The sequence below is a fragment of the Ceratotherium simum genome, chromosome 29 (assembly GCF_057802395.1).
Source record: "Ceratotherium simum simum isolate JZ-2026a chromosome 29, ASM5780239v1, whole genome shotgun sequence".
Classification (NCBI taxonomy): domain Eukaryota; kingdom Metazoa; phylum Chordata; class Mammalia; order Perissodactyla; family Rhinocerotidae; genus Ceratotherium; species Ceratotherium simum.
In genome coordinates this window covers 7,667,988-7,683,078 of record NC_141928.1, presented here as the reverse complement: position 1 = coordinate 7,683,078, position 15,091 = coordinate 7,667,988, and the positions used below count along the sequence as shown (strand labels likewise).

General features: G+C 57.5%; 1 protein-coding gene across 1 annotated transcript; it reads right to left on the bottom strand.

Moving 5' to 3' along the window:
* Positions 1–2,097: 2,097 nt before the first annotated feature.
* Positions 2,098–4,797, bottom strand: IER5L (immediate early response 5 like). The gene has a single exon (XM_087418941.1). It carries the CDS (start codon positions 4,587–4,589, stop codon positions 3,378–3,380), a length of 1,212 nt encoding a protein of 403 aa, XP_087275067.1. The 5' UTR covers positions 4,590–4,797; the 3' UTR covers positions 2,098–3,377.
* Between the last annotated feature and the right edge of the window lie 10,294 nt (positions 4,798–15,091).

Sequence of the window (15,091 nt, the reverse complement as noted above, 5' to 3'; positions counted from 1 at the left end):
CTCTGGGGGTTGAGTGGAGTGAGGATGCTATTTAGAGTGTCTTGTGTTGGGGACAGTCCCTCAGCCAGGTGTGGCCCTCAGCGTGCTGTGCAGCATGATACCACAGCCTTGCTTGTGTTACTGTCGTGTGTGGCATGTCTTAATGTGAGATGTAGATCACCAGTGGGCTGTGTTTTGGGTCACCGCGCATTATCCTCAGGGCATTAACCTTTTGTGTAGCAGCCCTGGGCCCTGAAAAGATAAGGGGGGGTACCTCTCTTCTGGGTGTTCCCAGAGCCCTCCATCCCCATCTCTTGGTTTCACTAGATCCCAGTGTGCCTGAGGCTATCGGCGCAGCTGAAGCTCAGGAAACCTGGCAGAAGGGAGGAGAACCCTGGTGCGGGGTCCTGTTGGGCTCAGAGCTCCTATTTCGCAGCCCACCACCCACACTCCTTTGCTGTAGGGATCCGGGGGACGGGTAGGGGGGTTCCCAAGCAGGTTCCGCGCTCAGGTCCGCGCTCCCAACAAAGGCGGCCTGGCACGTGCCCTCCTCGACACGGGCCTGGAGTGGGGACGCACGCTGCCCCCGGCTCTCGCTCCAGCCGGGGCTGGATCCCGCCTCGGCGCTGCGCCCCAGGTGGACGCGGAGCGGCCCCCAGCAGCCCCGCCGCCCCCGGCTGTGCCTCGCCCACTACCAGCCGCAGCCGCTGCAGCGCCCTGGCAGCGGCGCTAGGGGGAGCTCTGGCAACTGGCTTGGTGGATTGAATCAAAACCGTGCATCAAACAGCGACTCGGTGGACTTGTAGGCAAAAAATGGGGATGGGGGGACACAGCGTTCCTCCTCCTCAGCTGCTCCAGACTCTTCCCGTGGGAGGCCGAGAAAACAGCCCTAGGGGGTGAAGGTGCCTTTCCTCCCGGTAACTCACGCCTCCATAACCTCCCTCTTCCCCCGCCCCCATCGCAGACCTTCGCCGCCCCCCGCTCTCGGGAGTGTCCCCGAGAACTTCTCCTCGCGCGGCACCGGGACTCAGAGCCGAGCGGGCCCCTGGGACTGGCTTGCGTCCGCCTCTCCGAGTCTGGGGTGGGGGCCTCTCGGCGACAGCCCCTCCTCTCGCTGCGGGAGGCGTGAAGGCTGGGGTGGGAGGCGTGAGTCGTCCAGCGGGGTGGCTGGCGCGGGAAAGGGGAGCGCAGGGGCGAGAAAGCGAGGGAGAGAGCTTTGGGGAGACAGCCAGAGACAGAGAGACACCGAGAGAGAGACATTATCAAACAAACAGAGAGCAAGCTGCCACTTGGCTTTTTTTTTTTTTTTTTTCCCCTCAGTCTTTCTTTCCTATCCTCTCCTTGCAAAGCTGGAACCACCCGCGCGCCCCCAGGCCCGAGCCGCGGCTCCAGATGTGAATTTGGTTCCAGTGGGGAGAACACGAGCTTCCTCCGGGCCTTGGCACATTCTCCCACTCTGAGGTCATTCCGTAGGTGGTCAGAGGGGAGAGCGCGCCTGGAGCCTTCCTGCCTCCATCCACTGGGGAGGGAAGAGAGGCGGGCGGGAGGGAGGGGAGAGGGAGAGGGGAGGGGCGCGAGGAGGGAGGGAGACGCCGCCAGCACACCACCAAGTGGCACCGAGCAGTGATAACAAACTCAACTTAAAAAAAAAAAAAAAAAAAAAGGAAAAGGAAAAAACTTCCCCAAGTTGCAGCCTGAGACGTGCGGACGTGCGGGGCGGGGAGTGTGGGTGGCCCAGAAGCCCCCAGCGTCCCCCGGCTGCTTTCCCCGCCGCAGAGAGCTCAGACTTGAGGCCGACCAGGCCCTGCACCCCTGGCTGAGCAGGAAATATGCTGGAGGCGGGCTCGGCTTCCTGCTGGAGACCCCGGGGGCGGACGGTTCCCGTGGAGAGCCCGCCCCTCTGGGGAAGGGGGCCCGGGAGGCGCGCAGCACTGGCTTCATCCCCAGCAACCAACATCCCCTCCCCAATCCCGCTGCCACCCCCGGCCCTGCGGATGTGGGCAGATCCCGCTCTCCCAGGCCCAGGAAAGCTGGGGTTTGAATGCGGGTAGGGGTCTCTTCCCACCTCCCTCTACCTTCCCGCCACCTCCAGGCCGACTTGAAAACCAGGCACCACCATCCTCTATAATGGACTTTTTATTAAGATTATAAATTTAAACAAATAATCTGAACAGTTTTACCCGGTGATATACAATTCAGTATGCACAAAAATACAGAATGACGGAGAGTACCAAGAAAGGGAAGGTTGGCAACTTGTTTTGGAGTCCACATGGTGCTGATGGCAGAGAACCAGAGGGGCTGCGGACGAACCCCATCTTTTTACAACAAAAGGCTTTAAATTAAACAAAATCTATCGAGCTGAAGACACAGGACGGGGTTCTCGAAGGCTCGAACAATGCTGGTTTCATGAAATACAGCCGAAGGCTGAACCAGGACTGTGCAACTTAGCACACACACAAACACTACATCTGACCAGGAACTTAGTGAAAAGTCTCCAACGCAGTTGGCGGTCCCGGCCCCTCCCTTGGGGCCGCCGGGTGTCCAGGTGAAGGAATCGACTTCCTTTTTTGTTTAGTGAGGACCGCAGTGCTGGGCATGATGGGAAATGTAGTCCGCCGTGCCCGCCCCCCACCCCTTCCCCAAACAGTGTCCGAGTGTCGGGGCGTCGGGCGCCACCCCCGAATCCGGGAGATGGGTGGAGGAGGGGAGGAGAACGGAGCCAGAGGGGCGGGGAGAGGAGGGGTTCAAGCCACCCGCCCCGGGAAGAAAAGAAAAAAAAGTTGAACTGTTTTCATTTCTGCCTTCTCATTTTGAGAACTTTGGAGGCCGCCCCCAGAGAGGAAATGCGACCCCAATGTCCCTTTCGAAGATAGAGTTTGCCTTTGTTTTTGCTCAGGATTTCACAAGACCCGTTCCTCACCCCACGGAGGGAGTCGGGAGAACCGAGCGCCGGGCTTCCTGGGTCTGACAACTGATTGGAATCGGCGTCCCGGGCCCGGCGCCCTCCTGCGCTGCGCCTCCGGCGCGCCCCGGTGGCCCAGGCGCCCTCCCTCGCCCCCAGCTGCCCGGCACCTCCTCCGGGCAGCAGCCCTCCCTCACGTGGCTGGCTCCTCGCTAAACACCACTGCAATCACTACAATAAAAAGAAAAAAAGAGTAAGAGAAACACAAAGCATACTTAAATAGGCGCTTTTTCTCTCTGCAAAAATAAAGTCCAAGATCTTAGATTTCTTTTTTTTTATTTTACAATTTATAAAACACCAGCCGCCTCCCCCTGCTCGCCCCCGGCTCAGCCCCGAGTGGCTGGGCGCCCGTTCGTTCCCTCCTCTCGCCCCTTGGCCGAGTCTTTGTCTGGCCCCAGCCCCGCGGGGCCCCGGGTCCCCGTGCCCTCGGGGGTCCCTAGAAGGCGACAATGGCTCGAGTCCAGGCGCCGAGGCTGGCGAGCGCCTGCTTGGCGCACAGCTGCCCGTTGAGCGGCGGCGGCTGCTCCGAGGAGTCCGGCTGTCGGCTCACCAACCCCGAGAAGCCCGAGCCAAAGATGGAGATCAAGTTTGAGATGTTGGACGCGTCCGGGGACGAGTCCGGGCAGAAGTCCTCGAAGCGGGCGCGCTTGCAGGGGGCGAACGGGGCGCCCCCGGGGGGCTCGGCCCCCAGGTCGCCCGCGTCCTCCTCGTCGTCGTCGTCCTCTTCCTGGCCGGGGTAATACTTGCGCTTGCAGCCGGCGGCGGACGCCAGGCCCGGTCCCGGAGCGCCCTGGCCACAGCAGAGGCAGTGGGCGGAGGCGCAGCAGTCCTGGTGCAAGTAGCCGTTTTCCACCGTGGTCACCACGTGAGTGTCCAGGTCCAGCACGGTGGTCTGGCTGCTGCAGTGCACGCCGAAGTCCGAGGGGGCCGGGTACGCGCCCCGGTAGAAGCCGGGGGAAGAGGCGGGGGCCGGGGAGGCGGGCGGGGACGCGGCGGCAGCGGCCTGAGGGGCGGCCCCTGGGGGCGCGGAGCAGGCGGCCGAGGCGCGAGGGTCCCGCGGACAGAGGGCGGCGGGCGCGGGCGGCGGCAGCGGCGCAGGACCCGGCTGCAGCGGCTCCAAGGGCTGCCCGCGGTGGGGCGCGCCGTGCGGCGGCTGGAGCGCGGCGCACCCGGGCAGCTCCGAGAGCGCCCCCGCGCCGCCCGCGGGCGCCCCGGCCGCCGCCGCCGCGCAGCCCCTGGGCGCCGGGTGCTGGTGCTGGTGCAGCTGCTGCTGGAGCTGCAGCTGGTGGAGCTGGTGGAGCTGGTGCAGCTGGTGCCGGGCGGCCGGCTCGCGCGCCTCCGCGTCCCCGCCGCCGCCAAGTTGGAGCGGGCCGAAGTCGGCCGCGCTGGCCGGCATGCCCGGCGCCGCGTACGCGAGGTGCTGGTGCTGGTGGTGGGGCGGCTGCTGCTGTTGCTGTTGCTGCTGCTGCTGCTGGCGCCGGTAAAGCTCGGCGTAGCGCTCGCTCAGGTAGAGCTGGCGCGCGTTGCGGAGCACGTAGGACACCAGGAGGTTCTTGTGCAGCTTGATGCCGCCGCGCTGAGTCCGGGAGCTGTGGATCTTGCGCAGGGAGATGCTGATCAGGCTCTGGGCGTCCAGGGCGCACTCCATGCTCCCGCGGAGACGGCGGCGGCGGAGCAGCCGCGGCCGCTGCTGCTGCTAATGCTGCTGCTGTTTCGGCCTCCAGCCGGCCGCGAGGCGCGCCGGACAGAGGGAACAGAGCCCGGGTCAGCGGGTCGGCTGCGCTCCGAGAGGAGCCGCCACCATGCGCTGCGCGCCAGCCACAGCCCCGTGCTCCCCAGACGGCGCCAAAGCAATGAGCCTCGGCCGGCCCCGGCCCCAGCTATTTAGCTGGGCGTCCGGGCCCCGCCCCACACCTGATGAGCCAATAGGAGTGCCCAGAGCCCCCCGAGTGACAGGCGCTGCCCGCCCCGGGGCCACTCGGCTGGCCAATCAGACCAAGGCGGTTCCTTTGTGCTATTCAAATACCGAACGGACCCCGGGCCTCCAACGCCGCCGCTGCCTCGAATGTTCTCCTGGGGCTGCAGCGCCGCGCGGGACTCGGAGCCCCTGGGGCCGCTGTCTGCAACACGGGTCGCCCCGCAGCCGACACGTTGGAGGCGCGGCCGCCCTCCGCCTGGGTCCTGGCAGCCGGGGGTCGGCTCACCTGCGTGCCGCGGCGACGGCTCCTCCCCCTTCCGCACGGCTGGGCCTCACCTGCGGCAGGTGCGCGCGGCTCCCCACTCCCGGCCACGCGGCGCTTCCTTTCCCACCTGCCGCCTCCGGGTGGCCTGCGGGACCCAAGGCCTTTGCAGGAGACTAGTGGGGCCGCCGGCCTGACCAGGGGGACCCTCAAAGGAGAGAGGTTCAGAGGTACCCTCGACCGCAGAGAATGTTGGGCCCAATTCCCTGACTTTTTGGCCGAGGGGACTCAAGGAATACTCCGGGAAGGTCCGTCCTTCCCGTTGGTCTGACGGGAAAACCCAAAACCTCGTGAATTTTGGTTATTTCTGGTGGAGGAGGTTCCAAAGCATGCCCCAGAGAGTGCATGCGCCTTGCGACCAGCTGAGGTCCGAAGTGGTTGTGAGAGCCGACCCCAGGTGTCCTAATCGCCGGTTCTGTAACGTTTCCTTTCCTTCCTAACTAATAATAATGACAATAGAGACTATCTTTATGTTCCTAGTATGGGGCAGGCCCCTGCCAGAAACCCTGAATCCCTCACTGTGAGTGCTTGCCGAGCGCGGACCTGGGTCTCAGAGGAGTGGGGTGACTCCTGGGAGATCACACAGCCTCGAAGGGGCAGGGCCAGGATCTGTGCCAGGGCTGTGAGCTCCCGACGGGAGGCGAATACCAAGGGCTGAGGAACTCGCCGGCTTCCCTTTTGTTGACGCTGTTTTCCTTCTTGTCCAGAACCATTCGTGGGCCGCCTCCTCCCAGCTGAGGACTGAGACCATCCCAGAACAGAGGGGCAGGCATGCGATATCCGGGGACTCACCATCTGGACTGGGAGGCCTGAAAGGGGGCTGACTGCTGCTCTGAGAGGGGGGTCCTCGAAGTGGTCAAGAGGTTTGCCTGAGGAGGTGGCCCTTGCATTGGCCCTTGAAGGAGGAACGGGCTTCACAGAGACTGTGACAGCTAGGTGGCCTTGTGGGGCTGGGGTGGGGGAGATCCCGGGAGCAAACTGCCTGCTGTTTCACCTCTCCTCGGGGTTTCTTCTGAGTCTCCTCTCTCCTTGGGCCCATTGTCCTCAGCACCGACTTCTTGGTGGGAGTGAAGAGACCCAGCCAGCCATCCTGCAGCTTCTGGGTCTCCCTTCAGTCTGAAGAATTCTCCGGATTTGTTTCCTCGAACAATGTTTCAACATCTACTCAGTGCCAGGCATCAAGGGTGAAAACAAAGTTAGGGAGCATTTACCCCATTTTTCGGAGGAGGAAACTGAGGCACCAACAGCAGCAGGGACTTGCCTGAGGTCCAGGCCTGGGGCTCTGTGCTTTCCATGCCAACAACCTCAAACTGGTCCGAACCCCGCGACCAGTAGCACCTGTCCCGGCCCCCACCCAGAGAAGCCAGTATTGACATTTTAGGGGGACTGCAGAGAAAGGGCATCCTCCTTCCATGTCTTGGGGATCTGGTGATAGGGATACTCAAGAGTGGAACTTGGCCGTGTGATAACATCTGCAGGAATAAGAATATACTGCTCGTACTTCCCTAGGGCCTGTCTTAAAGACACAACGGCTTCATTAACTTATTTTTGAAGTTTGCCTTTGAGACATGGCTAGCACGTGGAGGGGAGCAAGAGGTCGTATCTGGCTTCACAGCTCTGAGGACACCATCTGCAACAGTCAAGTCTCGGATCCACGGGGTCTGGCCAAATGCACAAGCCCAAGAATGTATTATGAATGCTAGTTCAGGCCTTCGTTCTGTCCTCACCCAGAATTTATTGAGGGACACAGACTTGGAGTTTATGTGTCTCGGTCAAGGTCACGCAGCCAAGAAGGGTTGGAGGCAGGATTTGAGTGCGGGTCTGTTTCCAGGACTGGGACTCTCCCTAGGTTCTTTGAAATCAGCTGCTTCTGCCATGGGTGGATCTGAGTCCAGTTCTCAGGGCTCAGCTCAGGGTGACCATGACCTTGATTTGGTCGACATCCCACCACTTTCCTGCCAACTGCTCCGAGACCAGGGCCTGCAGGAGTCCACGAAGAAGCAAATATCTGTCCCAGCCTCAGCTCATCGTTCATAGCCATTCTCAGAGCTGCACCCCATAACACGACTCTGGGGGCCTAGATGGGGAGTCAGGGTGGAGATGGAGGTGGATTATCTAGCCACAGGCTGGGGACAGGGGAGCCAGGCCCCTCGCTTGGGCGGCTCCCCTTAGAACTTCCCAGCCCCCTGCTCAGCCTCTGCCCCACAGTGAGCCTCACTCCCTGGGGCCAGCTGAGAAGTGGTCGGCCCCATCTGCATGGCCCCATTCTTTGGGCCCTCTTGTCTGGGGCCTACCCTCTCTTGGTCTCCCCTCCTTCCCAAGAATCGAGAGGTGGGTAAGCGGGGAGGGGTACGCAGTTGTCTAGCTTAATAAAAACCCTTGATCTTTTTTGGGGTGGCCTGGGAGGGGGGAGTTGCTGCAGCTGTTGTAAGAAAACACTTGCCGAAGCAGGCAACGGGACAGCTGAGCTCTTTGGTGCCCTTGGGAGCCGTGAAGCTTGGGGGGCGCACAGTAGGAATTCACACGTGTTTGTAGGGTGGGTGGGTTGCACACAAGTCTTCTGTTTGGATGCACAAAGGCTCAGAGCAGGGTACCATAGGCTGTTCAGGGCAGCAGGTGTGTACGTGTGTCTATGAGTATCCTTGTGCACACGTGTGGGGAAGAGGGGCCCTCAGACCTGTGCCCTGTGCTGGGGGGCAGGTCTGAGTGAGACAAGGCTTCTTGGGATGAAGGGCTGGCCTTATTTGGGCACCTGAGAAAGGGGGGGGTGCTCACCTTTCCCCCTAGAGCTGAGAGATTACATCTGGCCCTGAGTCATTGCTTGCTAGAGGAAGTTAATTAATGCCTAAATATTGACTGAGTGTCTGCTGGGACAGCGTGGAGCAGGGCACAGACCCGGTGGGGACCTGGGCTCCTGTGGAACCCCAGGTGGTGTCAGCCCCACACCAGAGCAGTTAACACCTCGAAAACGCTGCATATGCCTGGCACCTTTTGGTCACCTGGCTGGGAGGAGGGAGACACGGCTGGGAAGGGTCCTGGCCAGCCGTAGGATTTGTCTGGTGGGCTCCGGGAAGCGGTTTGGGGAAGAGGATGTGGAGGCAAAAAGCTTAACTGAGGGCATTGTGTTCTGGAGAGTGGGGAGGGCGAGAGAGATTTGAATTCATGTATTCATTCATTTGTTCATTTGCCCAAGAGATATTTCCAGAACCCTCCTCTGGAATCCCTGCAAATGGCTCAGGGAACCAGACGTGATCCTGCCCTCAGGAGTCCCGATTCAGAGGGAAGCAGACAGAATAAATAGACCAGATGATACAGAGGGATAGGTCTGTGATAGGAGGACGGACGGGGCTGGAGGAGGGCAGGGGGGACCCCAGGACTGGTCCGGGAAAGCTTCCTGCAGGAAGTGTGACTGGAGGCCATGGAGGGGGAGGGGCCTTCCAGCTGAGAGAACACACAGGGCCCACACAGCGCCTGGCACACAGCAGGCACTCAGTACAGACTGTGGAGTAAATCAGTCAGTGCATGCAAGTATGCAGAAGATGCTGTTAGAGTTGGAAGGGCCCCAGAGACCAGGCTGCCTCTACTTCTGATTTCCAGATGGGTAAACTGAGGTCGGAGAGGAGGAGGGATGTGCTAAGGGTGTCGGCCCGGAGCTGGGGCCAGAACCCAGATGTCCCAGCTCCTGGTCCAGCCTCTGGCTGCCACACCTCACTGTCTCCATGGCTTGGAGAGGGCGTTGCTCCATGGGGACTGAGACTGGGGACTGCGGGCGTGGCAGAAAAGGTGGTGGGGTGCGGCTGACCACAGGGGTCGCTCTTGAGTCCTCTCTGAGGCCGTGGAGCCAGTGGTGCTCAGATGTGGGAGCGCTGTGCTGCACCCCAAGAAGGCTGTTCTGTGGCTGGTGGGCACTGGAGAGCTTGGCTAGGGTCCCAGAGCGCAGGCAGCTCCCACCTCCTGCCCTGCCGAACTGGCACCCTGTCACTGTCCCAGGTGGGGGTTAATGACCCGCTAATGTCTATGCTTGCCCAGCATGGGCCTGGGCAACAGGCTCAGGGCCCAGAAAGACATGGTGGCCCTGGCTTCAAGGTCCTTGAGTGTAATGAGAAAGACTGACAGCTGCTTGGCCTGTCTGAGCTCTGCTCTGTGCCAGGCACTGGGCCGAGCGCTTCTGGTAGTAGTCTCCTTGAATCCTCAGGCCAACCTTTGAGGCGGGTTTGGTTATAATCTCCATCTTATGGATGAAGCACCTGAGGCAAAGAGAGCTTGGCTGACTTGCCTGGGGTCACACAGCAAGGAAGGGGAAGTGACTGGATCCCAGGGCTCTCGGGAAGTGGGAGTGCCGTCAGCAGCAGGGGGGGACTGGAGACCCCCGCTGCTCCATTTGGATTCATTGGCCTTTTGAACTGTTCTGTCCTTATCAATGGAATGGGCATAGAGGGCAGATGTGATCTCTCCACTGGGGTCTCTGCCTGAGCACCTGGCACAGGCTGGATGTCCGTTTGCTCCTTCCTTCCTTCATTCATTGACTCAATAACCATGGACTGAAGGCTGGCCAGTGTGCAGGCACTGAGCTAAGCCCCCGGGAGAACACCTGGTGGCTCTCACTGCCCAGAGCGGGCCTGAGCATCCTTTTCATCTCCCAGGCCAATTCTGATTGATTGGTAGTGTCTGGCTGGAGCCCTGGGTTGGAAGGGATTTGGCGTGTGCTGCAATTGATTAGTGATGTCTGCCAAGGGCTCAGCTGGGAGCCTTTATGACAAACGGGCTGGGGAGCTGCCCCTGGGACCAGGATGGAGTGTCTGCTCAGTGCTTTGCACATCTGGGGTGGGCAAGCAGACAGAGCAGGGTCTGGGGGTCAGGAGAAAGGGATTCCAGCTCCAGATTGGCCTGCTCTCCTTAGGTAAGGTGCTCCACCTCTCCTGGGCCTCAGTTTCCTCATTTGTCACCTTCCTCCAGGAGGTACTGTGAGCATCAAATGACACGAAAGTGCTTTGAAGGGTTGAGGGGATTAGTATTGAAATGAAATAGGAAACTTCTCCCTCTCTCTTTTTTTTCCTTTCTCAAAATCCTGCGTGAAGCTGAGTGTGCTGGGCAGACCAGAGTTAATCCTGGGCCGGCCCTGGGTTGGGGTGTGTGTGTGTGTGGGTGAGTGGGTGGGGGGATTCCACGGTTCCTGGCTCAGAGTTTTTATATCTCACTCAGTACAGACCTTTGTCCCCTCACTGGGCTCAGCTGGGAGTTTCTAAGGAGTGAGAGGCTCCTTGGATCTCAGGAACTGTGTCTTAGGATTTCTTTTTTTTTCATCTGAGTGGCGGGAGCGGGTGTATGTGCTGCTAGCCTCCCCCACCTGCCCACTCAGTGAATACACCCACAGACTGTGGTGTCAGACACAGGATTCTGTCTAACGTGGACTTGTTTCATTCATCCTCAAAATGATCTAATGAGGTGGGTAGTACTATCGTCCCTATTTCATAGCCGAGGAAACCGAGGCCCAGAGATGTGAAGCTCTGGGGTCACACACTGGCCGCAGTGTGGGTACCAGCCTCTGGTCTGAGCTCAGGAAAGATCCACTCACGACCAGCTGTGCCTCCCCTTGCCCCCTGGTCCATTCATCCGTTCGCTCATTGATCCACTCATCCTTTCATTCTCTCACAAATATTAAGTGACTACTGTGTGCCAGGCTCTGCCTCAGCCCCTCAACCACAGCTGTCCCTGCTCTCACGGACCTTACATTCCAGACCAGACGGGAACAAACAAGAAATAAGTAAGCAGATAAATAAACAAGATTACAGTGAGGGCAATAAAGGAAGTAAGCAGGCTCTGTGATGGGGACAGGGGGAGGGGGAAGTGACCAGCCTGGCGGGCTCCTAGGGTAGAGGGTCCCCAGGCCCCGCCCCTCCCAGGGCGGGTCTCCTCCCCAGCCTCCCCCACACCTGAGTCCCTGCTTCGCTAGCCTGACTCTCCAGCAATCTGTTCTGAGCTCGGGCTGCTCTCCTGTCCCTCTCGCTCCCCACAACTGCTGAATTTTTAATGCTGCTTACGTGGAACAAGCAGAGTTTTTGTTTTTGTTTTGAGAACATTTCTCAAAAAAATCATTTCTCGTGTGTGTGTGTGTGTGTGTGTGTGTGTGTGTGTGAAGAGGCAGTGAGTACTAACTGTGTGTCCTCAATTCATCTCCTGAGCTCCTTTTTATTTTTTAAAAAATGTGGCCAAAGAAGATGTCAGTTCTGGACCCCGTGTTGGTGAAAGGGCACCTGGCAGGGCCCTCGACATCTGTGACCTCAGTGAACCCACCCAGGCCCTTGGGGACCCAGGTGCTGTCATCACTTTTGTCATATAGGTGAGGAAACTGAGGCACAGAGGGAAGAAGAAGCTTCTGTGTGGGGTCCTCCCGCTAATAAGTGGTGGATTGGGGGGTAGGATTCACACTTGGGCCTCTAAGCCAAGCTCTTTCCACTGCTCCACACTGCCTGCCCCATCACACACACACACACACACACACACACACACACACACACATACACACACACACACACACATGCATGCATGCTCAGGGCTAAGTGAGTTGCCCACAGTCGCAGCTCTGGCCTCAGGAGGGGTGGAAATGAGGGAAGGAGCCCCGCCTGTGACCTCAGAGGGGCTGGTATCAATCCGGCTGAGAGAGAGAGGAAGGATAGAGAGACTTACAGGTAGGAGAGTAGAGCCTCGTGGTTTGTGCTGGGGTGGGGTGGGGGGGGCAGAGCATTTTTCCAGAACTGATCCCAGGATGTAGCAAAGTGGGCCTCTGCCTTGTGTCCTTGATGGTGGCTCCCGGTGCCCTCTTCTTAGCCTACTTATGGAGTACTTACTGTGTACTAGCCACTAAATTCTTTACATGAGTCATCTTGTTGAATCTTCATGATAGAATCTATGACTGAGGTACCTTTATTATCAAGCCCATCTTACAGACGAGGAGGCTGAGGCTCAGAGAGGTGAAATGACTAGAGTCTAGGCTGGTTTACCTCCACAGCCGGCTCTTTTAACCTTGACACGGAGGGAGAGGGTGGGAAGAAGAAGGTGGCCTCCAGGTCCTTGAGAGCTGAGGCTTGCAATCGTCTGTGTGAAACTGTGAACCTTCGATGCTGCTATGTTCATCTTTTCAGTCTGATTTTACTGGTTTTTAGCACTCAGGGTTGGGCTATGCTCTGCTGCAGTAAAAAATAATTCTTGGGGCCGGCCCAGTGGTGTAGCAGTTAAGTGCGCACGCTCTGCTGTGGTGGCTCGGGGTTTGGATCCCAGGTGCGCACCGATGCACCACTTGTCAGGCCATGCTGTGGTGGTGTCCCATATAAAGTAGAGGAAGATGGGCACGGATGTTAGCCCAGGGCCAGTCTTCCTCAGCAAAAAGAGGAGGATTGGCGACAGATGTTAGCTCAGGGCTGATCTTCCTCACGTACACACAAAAAATAATAATAATTCTTAAAATCTTAGTGGCTTGACCCAATAAAAGTTTGTTTCTTTCTCATGCTGTAGTCCAGTGTGGGTCAGACAGCTTTCCTCCAGGATCCAGGCTCCTCCCATTGTGCAGTTCTACTATCCCAGAGTTTTTTGCTTGCAGCCTTGCAGATGAGGGGGGTGGGAGGAAGTATGTGGATGAAGCCGCAGGATATTTTATGATGAACCCTGAATCGGCATTCCTCCCTTCCATTGGCCAGAACGGAGTCATGTGGCACCACCTTGATGCAAGGGAGGCTGGGAAATGTAGTCCTCAGGTGCACTCAGCAGGCAAATGGCTGGGTTCAGTAAACACACAGCTTTGTCACTGACACAAAGGCCTTGAAGAAAGCAAAAGGGGAGCCTTGAGGGATTCTGGGATCACAAAAATGAACTAAAATGCTCTTAACTGGGGGCAGGGTGGGGAGAGCTTCTCATCACTTAACTACCAAGAAAATGTTTATTTTTTCTCATGTCTGTCTGTCACCTCTTCTAGAATGTAAGCTCCCTGAGGTCAGGGGTGTAAGTTTCTGTGCCTGGAAGCTTATTAGTCTCTAGCAAATAATAGATGCCCAATTAGTGTTTGTTCAATGAACGACATTCTCTGTGTGAAAGGACCTTGATGAACAACTGTTTTAGCTTTGCAAGTATCAGATGTGTACAAAACTATATTTTAGTATCAGTCCAGCATGGAAGTCCCTCTTGAAAAGTTTTAACCAGTCTCGTCCTTCCCCTAGTGGTGAGCACAGTTTTTAAATTAACAAGTGTCATTCATTGTTGATTCATTCCTTGCTTCTTTGATGAATGGAGGGGTAGATTGATTCACTCTTTCAAAAGATGTTTGTTGAGTGTCTGCCACGTGCTAAACCCATCACAGGACATAAGAGAAGGGGAATGGACAGTCTGTTCTCCAGCGGCATGCAGTGTACCCGGGGAGACAAGGCTATCCCAAGGTAGTGAAATCAGACTACATTTAATTCTGTGAAACCACAGCTCTATTTCCCACCTGTAAGATCACACACTGAATTTAATCTATTCTAAGGCACTCACTCCCCCGTATCTAACATCTCTGTAATTGGGATGAATCTTAGGTTTGACAAAGTCTGGATATTTTACTCATTGGACTAGTTAACATTTATAAGACACATCACCCTACATACCCCATCACCCCACGTTTAGTGACTAGCTCTGTCCCCATGTTGATTAAGGCCATCTATTGGGTATCTTTTGGGTAGTGGGGAAGGGAGGGGAGCGTTCTTTGCTGCGCACTAAGCATGTAACAGCACTGCGCTCTGTGGTTCACAGCACGGGGTTTACACGCCTTGTCAGAGAGCTTGGTGTATCATCCCCATCTTACAGGTGAAGAGACCAAAGTCTTTCTAGAATCCCCCATTGGAAGAGCTGGGTTCCGACCCGGTGCTGCCTATTCCGGAGCCCGTGTTCTGAATCATCCTTCCCCCTCTGGGGGCAGACGCCCACCTGTGATGTAGTCATCAGTCCTGTCTCCCAGACGAGGGAACTGAGGTGCACAGGGCTTACCTGCTCTGCTTAAATTTAGAGTCAGAAGGTGATAGAGCTGGGGTTTGGACCTGTCTTTTTTTCCCCCAACCCAAATGCTTCACGACTCTACTCTCCTGCCTTTGGCTTCCTCCTGGTTTTGAAAATGAGGCTGGACTGACTGGGGAGTCGTCCTGAGACCAAGCCTCGCAGTGCATTTGTTTGAGCCCCCCCATCTCTAGGGTTCTGCAGGAGGATGCTCACCAGTCTAGTCTTGGGCCAGAGGGACTCAGATACTGATGAAGCCGAAATGAACGATGCCAGGCTTGCTTACAGCACCAGAGGGGCCTGGATAATGGGAGGTGATCCTTGTAGTGAACATGTTAGTGGGAATTGAGCAATTTTGGAAACTTAGTAACTAAATTTGATGGTTAACAAGAAGGTGTATAACACTGGTAGTGGGCTTTGTGGTGAACTTCCCAAAGCAGGTTCCAACTCTTCTCCATCAAGGAACAACCCTGTGGTTTGGGTGGCATTGGCTCCAGCCCAAGCTCCAGGGCTGGCAACCCCATCCCCTCACCAGGCACCAGTGGGACGTAACCTAAGTTCAAAGCCAACCAGCGCTGGGTTCAGGTACGTTAGGTTAGAGCAAAGCTCAGGACTTCTGTTCCTATGAGGTAGAAAATTTCATCAACCCCATTTTACAGACAAGAAAACTGAGGCTAAGAAAGTAGGATAGGGCCGGCCCTGTGGCCTAGCGGTTAAGTGCTCGCGCTCCGCTACTGGCGGCCCGGGTTCGGATCCCAGGCGTGCACCGACGCACAGCTTCTCTGGCCATGCTGAGGCCGTGTCCCACATACAGCAACTAGAAGGATGTGCAGCTATGACATACAACTATCTACTGGGGCTTTGGGGAGAAAAAAAAGGAGGAGGATTGGCG

What these genes read in the sequence shown, in the direction of transcription:
- IER5L (XM_087418941.1), bottom strand. Translation starts at nt 4,589, where the DNA reads ATGGAGTGCGCCCTGGACGCCCAGAGCCTGATCAGCATCTCCCTGCGC.